The sequence below is a fragment of the Rhipicephalus sanguineus genome, chromosome 4, assembly GCF_013339695.2.
Source record: "Rhipicephalus sanguineus isolate Rsan-2018 chromosome 4, BIME_Rsan_1.4, whole genome shotgun sequence".
Classification (NCBI taxonomy): Eukaryota; Metazoa; Arthropoda; class Arachnida; order Ixodida; family Ixodidae; genus Rhipicephalus; species Rhipicephalus sanguineus.
In genome coordinates, this window is record NC_051179.1 from 172,172,056 (window position 1) to 172,189,773 (window position 17,718).

The following is a 17,718-nucleotide window of genomic DNA, read 5'->3' on the forward strand; positions in this document are numbered from 1 at the left end:
GACATGAAGCCTGTATAGGTCCTTTTTGCAAAGCAGTTTCAAGCACCGGCATGGCTCAGAGGTTGAATACTGGGCTCCCACGCAGAGGGCCCAGGTTCGAACCTCGTTCCATCCTGGAATTTTTTTCTTATTTCGTTTTTTTTCTTATTTCGAGCGATACTGGTTACGGACACCGGCGGCAGCGGCGGCGGCGGCGGACAACTACGGCGCCAAAAACGGCCGGTAAAATGATCTCATAACAGCTTTCGCTGTAAATCCTGTTCAGCACGAATGTCACGAGGTTGCAATTTACAAACATACGCTAACAGCAAAAACCTCATTTGAGGCCAACACTACCATGTCGACCTCCATAAAAGAAGTGACGATGGAGGAGAGGGGGGGTCCTCGCGTCGAGTTGGGGGGTCGTCGCGCCCTACCGCCGGCCGCATCATACTGTACCGTCTAGACCTTTGTTCACGCAGGCTTGCCAGTTTCTTCAGAAGATTCTGTTGGCCGATCAGTGCAAAAAATAATCTTGTTCAGTTTTCGAAGCAGGTATTCTTGTTTGCCATGTTATGGTCATGGAATTCTGTTACTCAAATTTGAACTGTTTTGCTTTGAGGGAGACAAGCCATGAAACAGTCACATCTAAAAAAAAAAGATTTTACTGCTTTGGCCTGTGTATGTATACAAGCATGGCTGTATTTTTTATTGTTTCTCTCGCTGTTACGCTTCTTTGCCGTAACAATTGTCCTACAATTTCTCAACGAGCATTGTACTTGGCTATTGTTAGGCTCTTTCATTAACGGCTGCATCTGGCAAGTATTCATTATTTTGTTGAGTGGATTTGTGTAAGTTCCGTGCACAAAAAGTGTGTTTGGTTATTATTAATTTGAGAAAGTGTTTCATCATACTTTTAGCTGTGTTTATCTTTCTTAGCTTAAGCCAAACATCTGCAGCCTAAGTACAACTTTACCAGTGAAAAGCTCTCCTTGCAGTATTCATCCATATATCATTGCTTGTGAAAGTACTTCTGTTGAGAAACGTTACTGTTAACATTTTTCAGATGTCTTGTTTTAAAATAAAATGACTATGAACTATTATTTAATAATTTGTGTCACTTATTGTGTGTATTATTCCATGCATAGGAAACCACCAGGGAACCTTGTCGGAAGCGGGATAAAAACTTCCTTCCCTCTTTCTCTATGTGCTTAAATCCACTGCTTCCTGGTCAAGAAATGCTTACTATGACACGCCGCCGCATGACAGCACACCTAAGAGATGAAGTCATTGAATTGATCGAGTGAGTAAAAATTGCATAACTTGTCCTGGGAGGCGTAGTCATAGTTAACGCACTTCTTGAGCATTACACAAATTCTGTTTCAGGGAGAACAACTTGATTGAAAGCTCTAACCCTGCTGCCAGAAGGTGGAACTACTGTGCCTCTGCAGAAACTCTACATGAAGCTTATCCACGAATGGTATGGAAAGAAAAGGAACTTCAGCAGCTTGGATGGGTGAGCTTGGTTGAAGCATTCCTGGCCGTTGTTACCGAAATTCGTTGGTTGCTTTGTTTTTTAAACGAAGTGACTGCGTGATCACAACAGCTAGCTGTCATGAAGCACTGTGAAAATTCAATTTAATGTTGCAGCTGTATCTTGTTCAACATAGTGTTCTGCTGCCAAAGATTGGCCACAGCTTCAGTATATAGTGAACACCGAATATATTTGAAAGTGCAATTCTGGCATGTAACGATGAGAAAATATTTGGTTTCATGGCATTTCCAAAAAGTCACAAAATAGCAGGTTTCTTATGTTAGTACTTAATATGTTTTTTTGCAGATTGGGTTCATGCGTTCAGTCAGCAGTACAAGAAAAACCCGGAAATTTCGAATTAAACTGCGTTTTGCACTGACCTCTAACACTTCTGAACTATCAACTGATATTTCGTGCGCTGAAGCACAGCGTGAGCTAAGGGTGAAGGCCACAATTTTTAGCCAGTCTTGCCCGTCGTTTTCGTTTGCTCTGAGAAAAGATTTTTGGTTTCATATTAAGTAAGCACTGCACGTATACCATTGTTTGTGCAGATGCATTAATGGCATGCATCTTGGATGGCATTGTTTGAATAATTATTGTGGCCTATTTCACGGGTATTTGTGGCATATCACTTACGTTATATTTCTTGATTCACACGCAATTTCAGAAACTGTCACAGACCCAGATGAAATTGATCTTTCAAGAATGAACATGTTGCTACGTACAACAATTCAAATACGGCAGCAAAATCCAGTTGAGGAGCTCCCTGTATACGTTTTGAATGCAGCTGTGGTAAGCATATCTGCATAAACATGTAACGTTATGCATGTATGGCTTCACATTTGTAAATTGTTTTTTTTTTCTTGAGCTGCTACTGAACGAAACGTTCTTCCATTAAATTTTCATTTCACTACTGAAAAACAGCAGCGTTCACACCTTTGTCCGCATGCTTTTTTCAATGGACAGGCTCCTGAGTATACATGATAACTGCATAGTACATTTGCAAGCACGGTGCATGAAAAGCAAGAGGCGGGGAACATCACTAGAACAGGCCAAATCCCAGTGATTCGTACAGTTCTGCTGTAAGCAAGAGAGAAAAAAAAATATAGATTGAAAGTAACCGTTTTCCGCGAAGTATAGATTGTTGAAAAATGGGGCTTCTGTTACAAAGTATGTAGGCTTCACCAACTTAAAAAGAGCTCTTGGAAGTTTTCAATGTGCCCAAGAACAAACCACCTTAACTCAAAAAGTTATGCACTGAGTGTTTCTTAACACAATATTTTTTTAAAAAGCTATGTTCGTAATGAATGTGACATTTGAGTACAGTATGTACTGTCTTTTCAGTTGGCATGGAGGTTGAGATTAGGTTCGGGGCATCATTGCAGACTATGGAAAGTGAACTTCATAGAATGCTGGAAAAGGTCAGCTTGATCAGCTCTGTTCATATTGACAGCTATCTACGTCCTAAAAAATCAGAATTTACTTTAATATCTATGGTGAGCACCTGGGAGGAAACATAAATAAGGCGGCATTAATTCACTGCACTGAGGTGCTTAATCCTTTCTAGGAACAATGGCTAATAAAAATATAATTCCAGTGAGCACACCAAAGAGGCTTTGCTACCGATACGTTTGATATTTAGAACAGCTGAAACCTACTTAAAACACCTTAAAATAAATGGTCCTTTGCAGTCCATTAAGTTTTATGATGTATGATGAAAAATAGCGCGAATAAACGTAAGACAAAACAAAGAAGGCTACTGCACAAGCGCATACTGACAACTGAACTTTTATTAGAAAGACGAAAATACATAGGGAGGCCAAGCCACATGTTCACCACGAACAGAACCAAAACCCTAAGATGTGCGTATCCAGGTACCTTATCTCTGCCTTATTTAACGCAATGCTTTGCCACACAGTCATCTCCAGCTTTAAAAATGAAAAAAGCTTCAACGAGCTCACGTGCCGTCTGGTCCCTATGACGTGCGAGCACTTTGGCATCAGACAAGCCAGGAGTACACCTACACTCACGGCAGTGCACGGCCAAATTTGACAACGCCTGACCATTCAAAGATCGACGGTGATCTTGCAGGCGCGCATTCAGACAGCGGCCTGTCTGACCTATATAGCATTTACCGCACGTGAAAGGTACTGACACACAACTCCCTTGCCACAAACCGAAGGGCTGTCCCTATGTTTCACCTTACATTCATGCCATTTATGCGCAGTTCTGTCCACCTTCTTTCCAACCGCGGCGCATGCTCTACCAAGCTTATTCTTAGCCGAAAAACAACATCAATATCATATCTAGCACCAACATTCTTGAGACGATGGGAAACACCGTGTAAGAAAGGGATGGGAAATACTGTGCATAAATAGATGAATGTAAGGTGAAACACAGGGACAGCCCTTCGGTTTGTGGCAAGGGAGTTGTGTATCAGGTGCCTTTCACGTGCGGTAAATGCAATACAGGACAGACAGGCCGCTGTCTGAATGCGCGCCTGCAAGATCACCGTCCATCTTTGAATGGTCAGGCGTTGTCAAATTTGGCCATGCACTGCCGTGAGTGTAGGTGTACTCCTGGCTTGTCTGATGCCAAAGTGCTCGCACGTCATAGGGACCAGACGGCACGTGAGCTCGCTGAAGCTTTTTTTCATTTTTAAAGCTGGAGATGACTGTGTGGCAAAGCATTCCCTTGAGTTAAAAAAACATGGCTGATCCCTCTGTCATAGGAATCGGTATAACATGAAAGTGAAACGTGTCTTCACAGACGTAGTTGAGCGTTTGTTGTGCATTCTTTCGCCCCAAGCGCGAAGGAATGAATGCTACAGCGTCAAATTGTAATGTTACGCGAAGAACGGCAAGCCGCTCGAAACTTGCAATGCGCTGTTCAAGCAGAAAGGACGCGCGGAACGAACATACACAGGATAAACGCGAACTGTCACAGTTGTAACTTATTTCTGTGTGAGCAGCGCACTCCTTTCGAAAAAGCGGCCGCTGCAGTGAGGAAGGTGACCTTCGTGCTCCCAACGGAAACTTGCAGGCAGAGCGCAAAACGTACAAACCACCGAGATCAAGAGATAAGCGCCCGCACGAGCGACCACGCCCTGTGGAGGCGCGCGCTAATCCACGTGGGGGACGACTTTTAAAGCGCGCTCTTCGAGCCCTTCGCGCCGTCTCGCTAGTGATAACGAGAACACGCTGTACCGCCAATCTCTGAGTACCGCCACCGGCGAATGGTGTACATAAATAGCTCGCCGTTGGCATAGCAGAGAACATGCCGTCTGTGGCGGAGTCGTTTCGCGCTGCGCGCTGGCGATCGATGGGTCGTAAGTTCGACTCCCAATGACGGAACTTTTTCTCATAGTTTTTTTTTGCCATATGTTAGTCTTTATATTTTACAACGTCATATCCGTGACGGAAATGCGTCAGTGGAGCCGTGGTGCACCCCGGCATAAAACACTTTCGTGTTAATAAGGCAGAGATAAGCGCATATCTGAGGGTTTTGGTTCTGTTCATGGTGAACATGTGGTTTGGGCTTCCTATATATTTTCGTATTTCTAATAAAAGTTGAGTAGTTAGTATGAGCTTGTGCTGTAGCCTTCTTTGTCTTGTCTTACGTTTATTCGCGCTATTTTCATTCATCATGAATTACCAACTCACAAAACAGTCTATTCTTCTAAGTTTATGGCTTATGTGGCCTGTCATAAATGTATGAAGTTGCCCTGATTAACAATAAATAAAGACGTAACCCGCTAATAAGCTTTTTTTTCACATTTCTTGTTGTTATTCAGTGTAGCTTGCCACATTTGACAATATATTTTATTATTTTCGGAGGTTAATGTTTATCAGCAACCTTTTAGAGTGGCTTAAAACAGTGCGCTTGTTATGGTATGATGGAAATGTTACAACATTGCTATATGATAAGGCTTTACATTGGGATGCAATAAAGTTTTTTAGGGCCAGCATGATACCAGCAAGCTTCTTCCAGGGCCGTGTGTTATCATGGAACCTGGAGCAGAAAGAATTGTATGCAAGAAACAAACTGTGCGTCTTGTGCCTGGATGTTCCATTGGACGTGGACTGATTCTGTGTTTGACTTTTTATTTCATACTTGATCTCGTATCCGCATGCGTTTGGACAGACCTTAGGGTTGTTGCAAACCATCCTAGTAAAGAACAACACATTTTATCAATGCTTTATGTCACATCGGCTGAGAGCTTTGTTGAAGCAGCTGAATAGCTGTCTCATGAGGACAAGCCACAAGGCTGACCTTGCTGAAATTTGAATATGCAGGTTTCGTGTTCATTCCAAGTGTGCTGATGTTCATCGTACTGACTTGTGTACTATAGTTTACTAATGAGTTTCTAGTCTGGCCTTGCATTGCCTGTATGTGCTGTACTTGTCTCCATCTCACCATGCTGCAGAAGGTTTTCTGCAAAATAAAGGAGTCAAAAGTGTTTTCCACACATCTTACTGATGTTGTACTGCCAGCCGGAATAGCAGGTCTTGTTAGCAGTACTGTTATGCTGCGAGTAGTATTTCATAGGGTTGAGTGCCTTCAGCAATAGGCTTCAGCTTTCAGATCATGCCCATGTGAAGCATGGGTGAAACCTATCACAATTGTATCCTCACATAGATTTTGCAACATTGCGATTTCTTTTAACACACACACACACATATATATATATATATATATATATATATATATACGTTCTACAAAGGGCGTTGAATAGGGCTATTAAGACAGACCTAGCTGCTGGAACTATGATCCAGCTAGTAAGTGGGACGCTGGAGCGTGTAGGGCCCAGTGCAAGCAACTGAACACTGTTCCACATAGCTGAGCTTTATCTGCAGCACCAGCTGCGCCTACGTAAGCGGCACCTTTTTGGAGAAAAGTTCTGCTTACTAGCTGGAACTTATCTGGAACTAGATTAAGAGTATAACAAACGGGTTGACCCTCCTCCTGGCGCCATCTTGAAAAGCACGGCGCGCCACCTATAGTTCGTGGGCATTGCGAATAATGCACGCAGTGAGCAAATATACAATACTTTCGAGTATTTTAGGACATAAATATTTCTTGAACCGCCCAGTATACAGTGCCTACAATACAGTAACAAATGCCGTAATTTCAATATAACCTAGCATATATCGCGAAATAACACACATTTTTAGCGCATGTACGCTTGTCTACCGCCCTAAAGAAATGGCCTCTCAAGGTCGCAAGGTTGTCTCGAAAATCAAACCTCAAGAAAATTAACGGACGCTGGCCTTCGCACCCTGCAGCTATGACAACTTGCGATAGCGCTATTGAACGTTTTCCCAAAGACCGTGGGACAGAGGCGGAATTAAAGCGCGCAAATGAGGACAGGTGTCACCCCTTATGTACGCGGTGTAACGCGCGCGACCGAGAAGGTCACAATGAGGCCCTGTGCTGCAGTCGGATTTTCGGTTCCTCAAAAATTTGGCCGCAGCTGTAGACGTGTAGACGGTGTCGTGCACGCGATTTTAAGGCTATAGTGTTGAAGAGCTCGTTCCGCAGAAATTCCGGTGTCGGCGTCATTGGTTGTGAGCGAAAAATCATCATCTTGTCCGTGACCAAAAAGTCGAGAAAGATGAAAAGAAAATAAACAATAAAAATCTGTAACAATAAATAACAAGTAATATAATAATATTATAATATAAATACAAATATAAATATAAATAAAATAAACTTATATACATAACATACATAAATAATAAAAAATCCCTGCCCGCAAAAACAAAAAAACGACCATTTCTGTTTGACTATCGCTGTGTCATTTGTCAAGTTTAAGCGCATTTATAATGCAGTTTGACACAAAATAAATCCAGTTGTAAGTCAGAACTCGCGTGTGTTGCGTGCTCTTGTCCCTTGTCTCAGTTGCGCTGTGCCTTCCCATTGCTATGAACCAACTCGCCCAAATCGACGCCTTACACCAAAATAGCTCAATGCAAATACACATCAGCCTGACGCGTGCCTTTAAAAAATGCCGTATCAAAAGACTTCAGCGCAAAAGCCCAACAGCGATGGTTTAGGTGGTTCGTGTAATCACACCTAGTGGTCCTGTTGGATAGCGCGTATTAACCAGTTTCCAGTGTCTGCACATCCCATTGACGATCATTGTTATTCTTTATGTCGCTATCGTCAATGCTTGTTGTTTGGCGTTTGCAATGTAGTCTTCTGACACGGCATTTTTTATAGGCACGTATCAGGCTGATGTTTATTCATATTGAGCTGCTTTGGGCCTTCAGTATTACAGTTGAAGTTAGTGCCCGTCCTGTGTGTAAGCAAGCAGGTAGTCGAACATTGAAAAGCGTTTATTGCTGAGTCGACGGTGATCTTATATTAGCAGAGACGTGACGCAGAGGTCACGTGTACATCGTGCTTGATGCTTGGCCAGGCGACGTCATGCTGGCGCCGCTCTGCTACACTTTTGTACTTCGCTTCGTCCGTGTTCTTTCGCGTAGCCCTGCTGTATGTATTCAAGAATGCAAGAGCTTTACTGTCTCGCTACTGCAGCACTGTGAAGTGAAAGCATCCCCGATGCGGTGCATATGTGTGGCACCATTTTTTGACACCACGCCGCACACATTCACGCACACTCGGACGCTCGCGTTGATTTCCTGCACATTAGCCTTGTGGTTACCGTGCACGGCCAGGGCCCTGAAGGTCATGGGTTCAATGGCGGTCACTGCGGCGGCATATTTCATTGAGGCAAAAATTCTAGAGGTCCATGTACTTACATTTAGACTAAGGCTAGTCTTAGAGCCCTGTCTTAAGAATTTTCCTGCATTGTGTGTTTCGGTGTGCCTAATTTGTATTATATTCAGTATTGCCTCATACGGCACGGCACACTGGTCGAAATCGAGTTGCGACCACAATGCTCATCATGATCGTGCAGCATTCCATTCCTTCCTGTCTTCATAATTGGTTCTCCAGGGATCATTTTTATGCCTTTAAAAGCAATCGTGTTCACATTTTCTCTTTGGACGCGTAATTCACAGAATTGCAAACTTCATTCGATTTACTGGAACGCGATTCATGCATCAATCTACGCCAATGTGCGTCGTTCCACATATTAAATGTGTAAAATTAGGTTCAAGCAGTACATCAAGTTTATGGTCCTCTCTCTGCCTTCCATCGCCGTAAGATGTTTAACTACCTGGAAATCTCATGTAGCACATTTCCAAGCGTTATTTTTTGTATAGAGAGCTGCGTTCTATTTATATAGGGAATGGTACATGGAAGTTTTGTGCACATAAGTAGTCGTCACTAAAGATAGGGGAGCTACAAACATCATGCTGAAGTTTTGAGCAGTAGGCGTTACTAGTTTTGCTGCTCGATGGTTAGCTTCGGCCGTGGTCACGTTTCTCTCTTTGCAAGAGACCCATTATTCCCATGAATATCCCCAGTAAAACGCCATATTTCTCTCAACAAGAACGAGGAAATTAAAATCTCTTTGCAAATCACCTTAGTTGTGATTACAACTTCGTGCCTCTAGATCAGGGGTCACAAACACGTGACCCGGCCCGCACATGACTGTCTTCTTCCCATGCTTTTCTTTTTATGTTCTCAATAATTATGTTCACGAGCTACGCTAGCATGACCGACATAAGGCATCTTTTTCGTAGGGCATGCCCTGCAGTCACCATGAGCTGATACATAACCGTGAAACAGCAACACTATATTTGCCTTTAGGAGAACTTTTTGTTGGGCATGTTGGGAAACGTTCATAATTGAGCAGTAGGTGTTTTTTAGCAGTAGACGATTCTTCATCGATAAAAAAGGTGACATGTGCGTGAGCGACACTTCTATAGTTTTGTATAACTCAGAGAAAAAGTTCATTGAACATGCTTTATCCCGCCCCCATTGATGGCAATACATTTTCGTGCGCACACGCTGAGGACGACGTATATGTAAATGGATTTCTGCGAATAAAAATCAGTTGTTAGTGGTGCTCCGTCCCGTGTCCTATCTTGTGTATGTCCTCCTTCGCGCCTTAAAATCAGTTATGACTACATTTGTGAATCGGCGTCCAGATTTCAGTCGTTCTAGAGATCGGTATCGATCTGTTGTGGGCATACTGGCGCAAAATCTAATTCAGAAGTATGGCTTAAGATAGCTTCTTGTTGGGCGAGTTGGTGTACGTTCATAATTGCCTTTAAGGCGCGAGAGAGCACAATCACAAGGAAGGGCACGGGACAGAGCGCCACTAACAACTGATTTATCTGCAGAAATACACGTACACATGTATCCTTCTCTGCGCGTGCGCAGAAAACATGTTCACATCAACGGTGGTCAGATAACGCATGCGTAATGAACTTTTGTTGGTATTTGTCACTAACGCGTGTCACTAACACGGAAGTGCCACTAACGCACATGTCACCTTTTTCGCCGATACAGAACGCTTCCGTCATTTCAATGGCTGTCTATCCTTGCTTCTAGTGATAACCCGCACGTCAGAAAAACGGGGTCAACAAGAGCTTGAAGGGAATTCTTAATATTGTCACGGGGTAGTGACGTGGACGAGGGCAGCATTCGGCTTGTTCAAGACTAAACTTTTTATTTGGGCGAACTTGTGGCCGGGAAACGGAAAGTCAAACTGCAACAATACAGCTGTACACTGATAGCGGCGAACAGAGCGTCGGCCGTCGATTAATTAATCTTCGGTGAGGGATGCCGGTATTTATAAATTCGGCATGGAACATTGCAGCCTTATCGCTTGTGCTCGCGAAAGCTCGCGAATAAGCTTGCCTATTCGCGTCCTGAGCCTAATCTTAACAGAATGACCTTGAACAATCACGAAGCTTCTGAGGCGTTGCGGCGGGGTCTGCGCCGAGCATTGCTAACAGTCTTTGCGGGTGTAACCCGAACAGACCCAAATAAAGCACCAAACAGGCGTGGCAATATGCTCAGGAAAATTTGGGCCCTCTTTATTTTGCTCAACATTTCGTTCATGCTCCCTGATGCGCTCGTTTAAACAACGGCCGGTTTGTCCTATGTAGTAACAGCCGCATCTAAGAGGAATTTCACAGACTATACCCCTTCGGCACATCTCCCGTACGAAAGCTGGAAGTGATGTAGTGATTGTGGGGGATATTGTGGAAGTGATGTAGTGATTGTGGGGGAAATGTTGTGGATAATGTTATATTCCTACTTAGACAACATGGAAAAGGCTTGGAATTTACGAGTGAATTGCCTGACAGTAATCACTTGCAGTTTCTAGATCTGAATATAGTGCTCTGCACTGATCGCGTCTGTTGGGGTTATCCCCCTCGTACATGAAGGTACTTCTGCCATATGACTCCTGCTATTCAAAGCTAGTAAAACAGGGTATTGCGTCACTGTGCCTTGAATCCACGCTAAGGAAGTCGGGAAGTCGTGTACCCACAAGATGCAGTCCAGTTTTGACAACCAATTGGTCAGGCGGGCTTCAGCTGGGTTGCCTGGTTCGCTTGTCACTGGTGTCGCTGAAAGCCTCTTACAAAAAATGAAGGAAATGGATCCTATTGCTGTAGCTGAGGCTCCTCGTGAAGAGGTCAGACCGGTGGCCGTGCCGTATGTGTACAAGCTGACCCATAACCTCAAGAAGGTTGCGAGCACACATGGCGCTCACCCTCGCATTTTCGGTTCCTAGAAAGTTCAGGGGGCGTTGCTCTCAAATAGAAAAAGTAAATGAAATAGGGAATGTAAGAGGATGTGGCACTCAGCATGGGCTATCGTACACGAGATGTGCCGAAAGGCTAGTCTACGGATACATTTTACATGCGGCTGTTCCTACATAGGACAAACCGGTCGATGTTTCAATGAGAGGATCACGGAGCATGAACGAAATGTTGAGTCAAATAAAGAGGGCCCAAATTTGCCTAAGCATATTAGGAATTGCCCTTCGAGCTCTTGCGGACCACGCTTTTCTAACGTAGGAGTATCGCCAGAAGCAGAGATAAAACTGCCAGAGAACTGATAGAAGCGTTATGTATCGACGAAAAAGGTGACGTGTGCGTTAGTGACTCTTCCGTAGTATTATATGACTCCTAGCAAAAGTTTATTGAGCATGCGTGATGTGACCACCATTGATGTGAACATGTTTTCTGCACATGCGCTGAGAAGAATACATATGTACGTACGTGTATTTCTACAAATAAATCAGTTGTTAGTGGCGCTTTGTCCTGTGTCCTTTCTTGTGCTTGTGTTCTCTCGCGCGTTAAAAGCAATCATGAACTCTTCAAAAAATGTCACAAGAAATATGGCATTGCATTATGCAATTGCGTAAAAACTACACAATCCTTCTCCCCCCCCCCCTGCTCCTACGTTCTTCACTGCATGTCCCGGCCCATGCTGGCCTAAATTCCGTTACTGTGTCCCGCTAGCTGAAGTGAGTTTAAAACCCCTGCTCTAAATAAACCAAAAGGTTACCATGATATTCATATTTGTGCACAATCTTGTTCATCTTTTTAACTTCTTTTTTACGCTTTTTCACTCACGTTGACGTGGCTATGGGCACTGCGCATACGTTAGCAGTTCCCATAGTTTAACGTACGCCAAATTTAGGCGCACAATAAAGAACCCCTAGCGGTCAAAATTTCGGGAGCCCTTCACTACGGTGTCTCTAATAAGCATATCGTGGTTTTGGGAAGTGAAACCTCAAAGATTATTATTATTATTACTGACGTCATTATCACTGAAATAAAACCACAGATAGCGATTGCACTCGCTCTCTACTATAGAAAGGCCACAACGCTTGCATGATTGCGTCGCTATGAACGAATAAATTCAACCTGGAAGCAGACAGTATGGTACAGTCAGTCTTGCTTGATATGGACGCTTTTTTATGTCATTTGACCCCCACACGGGCCAGCCTACTGTTATCAGTGTGTAACTGATGCAGGAAACGCAGCAGCGGAAGGTGCGCGTTGCACATCCAATTTTAGCATCCTTCCGCCGCCACCTGCATCCCCTCAGCCGTTAGAACGTAGGGCGTCTTCCGTCTTCGCTAAAATACGTAGGAAGCACCTTCAAACGACTCCGCGAAGCCATACTGCGCTCTTGCTGCGAGGAAACGCCTCGAAGGCATACGCGACTATATGCAGAGTTGTAGGCTGAAAGCTATACATTGCGTAGGAAGCGTCGGTCTTCTGCCGCATTTGTTCCCGCTTTCTAGAGCATCGAGAACGGTGTAGGAAGGAGCGAGAGGTCTGCGTTACTTTCGTCAGGCACGTGCAGCGACCTTGTGTTTCCCTCTTCTCCGCTTCGAAACGCGGGAAATTTCGACGTACTGCCGCCTAATACGTGACTGCCGTGTCGTCGAATACGCGCACTGTTCCCGCAGTAGGACTAGTATATAAGCGACATACATTGACTCGCTCAGGCATCATTCGCTCAGGAGCAAGTGCAAGAAGCAGTAGACATGAACGCTTTGGTAAGTGTGCGCGCTACCGCCAATATGGCAAATCGATACGGAGCTAGGTTTTCAAACACAACAGGGACACCACCAACAGTCAGAATGTGATGAAAGTTTAGTTATAACTAATAACAGACTATTGTGCTTCTTAGTAAGCACCTGGTTCGAGGAAATAAAAAAAAGGTTATTTGCGTTGTGGTCTCCACCACATGTTTTGCGAGCATGCTGCCATATAACTAGACCTAATTTGTTTTTAAAGCATGTAGCATTGCACGTGAAGACAAAAAAAAAGAAGCCACAGAGCCGAGCTGATAACAAAAATGGAAATATCAATACATCCCTTTTCATCTATGGCTCTTAAAGGGACCCTATAATACTTTTCCAGACATCATTGTTTTAGATTTCTTACTTTTGGGTTCGTAGACTGAAGGCTGAAGATATTAATGCAGCAAGAACGGCAGCGATAGGGGCACGCAGTCCGACGTTATTCAGCCTAGAACACTCAAAATACAATAAAATGGAGGCCTACCCTCAACTCGATTTTCGCGTGGTCACCTGACCCCGTTTCACTCACCCTGTGACGTTTGATGGCGCCCCAGTGAAATGAACTGAAAGATCCTACGTACGGGAAGCTTGCATACAATGTTGCCCATTCTTTCCAGCGTAATGATGACGCCGTTGCGATATTAACAAACAATGTGGTGCATTAAGAGTGAACTGCACGTGCGAAATGAGGGAGATCGCGAACGCCTTTATCATGTTATGTAGTCTCAGTCTTCTTTCTTGTTGCTACGGCGCCTATATGAACGCTCTTACAATTTTTGCCATTCAGTTTCTTCAAACAACGGCGCCTGGAGCGTCCCCAGCGCGTTTCCTCCAGCGCCGTGGCGTTCGGCGCATTCTTTGCCGGGCGCTGCAGTTTTAAAGCTGAAGAAGTCTAACATCGTTCGTCTAGTTGGTGTTCAGTGAAAAAAGCATGCTAAAGAAAAACTAAACCCAATAATAACCCCTTTTGTGATGCAACGCCGTTATTACTTCTAACCACGGTGTAAGAAAAATAATTTAGGTGTGGACACTCCGCCCGACGGCGCGTCCACATAATGTTCGCCTCTTTCCTCCTCTCGGCCCCCATGTCGCAGCGCCTCCCACGCAACCGCGGCCGGCGCATGTACTAAAGAAGACGAGCTGCGTGCGTAGCGTCCGTAACGGCGTTGCGCACGTGAGAAGTCAGCGAGCAGAAAGACTGCTCACGCGCTCTAAGCGAGACGCCGCGCTTTTGCGTACGCAACGCTGTTAGGGACGCTATGTGCGTCGGGTGCGCCGTTTACACCGTAGCCGTATGAAAACTCGCCGTGAAAAAATGCAATGAGGTGAAAAAAAATGAAGAAAAACGCGCGTTCGCCTCGTCGCAATAGGTTTCTTAAGCCCCCATGTCGCAGCGCCCCCCACGAAACTGCGGCCGGCGCATGTATTAAAGGCGAACGTTATCTGGACGCGCTCTCCTTCGCGGCGGGCGGAGAGTGTCCACACCTAAATTATTTTTCTTACACCGTGCTTCTAACGTTACATTTATCCAATCACAGGCCAGGGCTCATCTTCGTCATTTCCGCGCGCAATAATTTTGGCGAGTGCCACTACGCGTTCATGCGGTCGGCAGCGATGTAGGCGCTTCAAAAAAAGTGTTGGAGGGCCCCTTTAAGATGCATGAAACACGAAAGGCATATCAGTAAATGTGATTGTAGACGTAGTAATAACAAAAAAAACATGGGCAGTGAACGGGTGATTCCCAGCGCTAATAGAATGTGAAGTGTTTCCGGCAGAAGGAAGTGTCCATGAGTTTGCAGGTTCTCCACTTTATTAGCAAGAAATATTTGAACAAAGACAACTGTGGGTGCTTTAATCTGTGAAAGGAATTTCTGAAAGTTCGGTTTTTTGGGCTACATGGATTTTATTCTGCGTCATACCTGCTGCATATGTTGCATATGTGAAGCTCAGGCTAGTTGTATGTGCGGTACTCAGTTATAAACCAAAATATGATTAAGAAAGTTAGGACGAAGCTGAAATGTTTACGATTTGTTTAACGTTGACCTGTATAAACAATTGGCAATATTTATAACCTACTATACATTGTATGCCACACAGCTAGACACGTCTACCGAGTGAAGGTGTGTACGCGCAGCATTAAGGAGGATTTGCTGGGTGATGTAAGGAAATAGGCACGTTCAATTAATGTTCGTCAGTTCCGAAGAATTCACAAATGCAGCGAGGGCTTCTAGAAACTCAGATTAAGTCCATCGTGATGGTCAGTCATTTTGGCTCCAGAGAAGATAGCGTTTGGTAAGCCTCACTAGCCCCATGTGATATTCTAAACGTTACCTTTTTGCGAAGCTCAAGAAAACGAAGTTTAAGACGATTACAGATAACGTGAGGTGCATGATCGGGGGCGACCTAGTTTAGTGCAAGACCATCATGTATGTGCACATTGTTATTTTCAACGAACGTATAGGGACAATATGGCTGAAGATGCAAAAGAAAATTTCCTTGAGAGAGACTTAAGGTATTTGATTCACCAAACTTTGCAGTGCATCGCCACCACCCTGGCCGCTGTTGTCTCCACCACAATCGCCGGTGGGATTGGTTACGGCGTTGGCTTCGGCGGGGGCTATGGTGGGGGCTACGGTGGGGGCTACGGCGGGGGCTACGGCGGAGGCTACGGCGGGGGCTACGGTGGAGGCTACGGCGGCGGCTACGGTGGCGGCTACGGCCTGGGATACGGTGGAGGCCTTGGCGTTGGTGGCGTCGGTGTGGGAAGCAGCGTAGCTCTTCTCCGCGGAGGACCTGGACTGTATAAGGCTGTGGCCGGTCCGGCTTTCTTGGTCAAGACTGTGCACCACGTGAACAAGGTTTCCGGTGGTGGAGCACTTCTCGCCCATTCTGGCCTTGGTGGAGGCTACGGATATGGTGGCGGCTATGGATATGGAGGTGGTTATGGATATGGTGGCTACGGAGGCTATGGTTACAAGGGGTGATTGTGCCAGTGTCTGCTGTGCCAGCGAGCAAGTGGATTTGTTGTTGACTGCGTGAAAAAGGACCATGCCTTTAAGTCAGCGATGCTTCTTCTTGACCTTTGATGTGGCATTGCGCTCACGCAAACGCAACTGTTACCGCGACTCAGAAAAGGCGTACGATAAACATCATTCAAAAGACAGTGCGCTGAAAAGGCGCAATACTTGCATAAAATGTTTTCACAGCTGTCTATAGAAAAAAAAATTTGTATGATGAGGTTATGCATTTCAATTTCTCCATAATATGCGTATTTTTCCATAAGACATCCACTGTGTTGGAAAGTGTTGAAGAGTTATCATGTTCATGCCTTTTTCATCGCATCATATCTGTGACTCCGCGGTAAATACACCAAGCACAGAGATCTCATATTCCATCTGAAAAAGAAAACGTATCTTGACTGTGTTCTACATCCTTGTACATTTTTTCACCGATCAGGGACTAATAAATTTATTTCATTTTCAAACCGAAGATACCCACGTTGTCTGTTTTTCTTCATGTAGAACGTTCTCTACAAGTGCTTTCACATGCGATGGCCCATCGTAGTACGCATGAGAGAAAGGTCGCTCAAGGCACAACTTCAAAGCGCTAAAAAACAGGGACAAACGAAAAAGAGTGGACACGACGAGCGCTAACTTGAAACTGAAATTTATTACAAGAAAGATTGGAAAAAGGTAAACCCTATTAGATGGCGCACATGCGTGCACACTTGCGCAGACTGCTCAGAAAAGCCCAAGAAAAACACCACAAAATCACTTTGGTATGACGCCAGATTTCTGCAGTAGATTAAATTCGCATTCCAACTTAAAGAGAAAGGCGACGGGGGTGTCAGCCAGCCTTCATTGAGTCTGTTGGAATGCGAATTTAATCTACTGCAGAAATCTGGCGTCATACCAAAGTGATTTTGTGGTGTTTTTCTTGGGCTTTTCTGAGCAGTCTGCGCAAGTGTGCACGCATGTGCGCCATCTAATAGGGTTTACCTTTTTCCAATCTTTCTTGTAATAATTTTCAGTTTCAAGTTAGCGCTCGTCGTGTCCACTCTTTTTCGTTTGTCCCTGTTTTTTAGCGCTTTGAAGTTGTGCCATGATGTCTTATACACTCGCCCAAGCTTCCGTGCTTCTAAGGTCGCTCAAATTGGCTCTCCTGAAAACATAGTAGTCTGTAATTATTCACCGTAACAACCTGAACTCGTCATTTCAGTGGTACTAACGAAATGCAATGCAATATGTCAAATCTGAGTTGTATTTTTGCACTCAGGAAGAATCACAGGATATCACAAGTTCTGCAGCTAGTTCACTGAGGTTACCAAACAGAATGATATCTGCGAAAAATGGGAGGCGCCTTTAGAAGACTAACGTTCATTTATGTCTAGTTTCGCGCTACGTCACAGTTGTTCTGATAAGTCACCAAGAAGCCCACATTGCAATATTTGCTTATTTATTTTTAGAGAGTGTTTTCATTGGTTTGAAAAAAACGTTTCACTGTTTACCGATATGTGACTGGCTTACACAATAAGCACAGCTTTTTTCTCTTTTTTACGCCAGAAACGGCAACATTAGGATGCAACATTGCCTTTACCCCTTGATACTGCCACGCGCGCTTCTTTTTGTCCTTTTTATGTAACTAGTCGGTCGCACGCGTAGCCGCCGCCTTGCGCAAGCCGCCCCATTATATCTGGGAACCTTCCAGAGTATCTTAGAATGTTCTTATGGCTTGAGCG

General features: G+C 44.5%; 1 protein-coding gene across 1 annotated transcript; it reads left to right on the top strand.

Moving 5' to 3' along the window:
• The first annotated feature begins 12,941 nt into the window (after positions 1–12,941).
• Positions 12,942–15,964, top strand: LOC119391852 (uncharacterized). Its single transcript, XM_037659501.2, has 2 exons — positions 12,942–12,953; positions 15,518–15,964. Exons 1-2 carry the CDS (start codon positions 12,942–12,944, stop codon positions 15,962–15,964), a joined length of 459 nt encoding a protein of 152 aa, XP_037515429.1.
• The last annotated feature ends 1,754 nt before the right edge of the window (positions 15,965–17,718 follow it).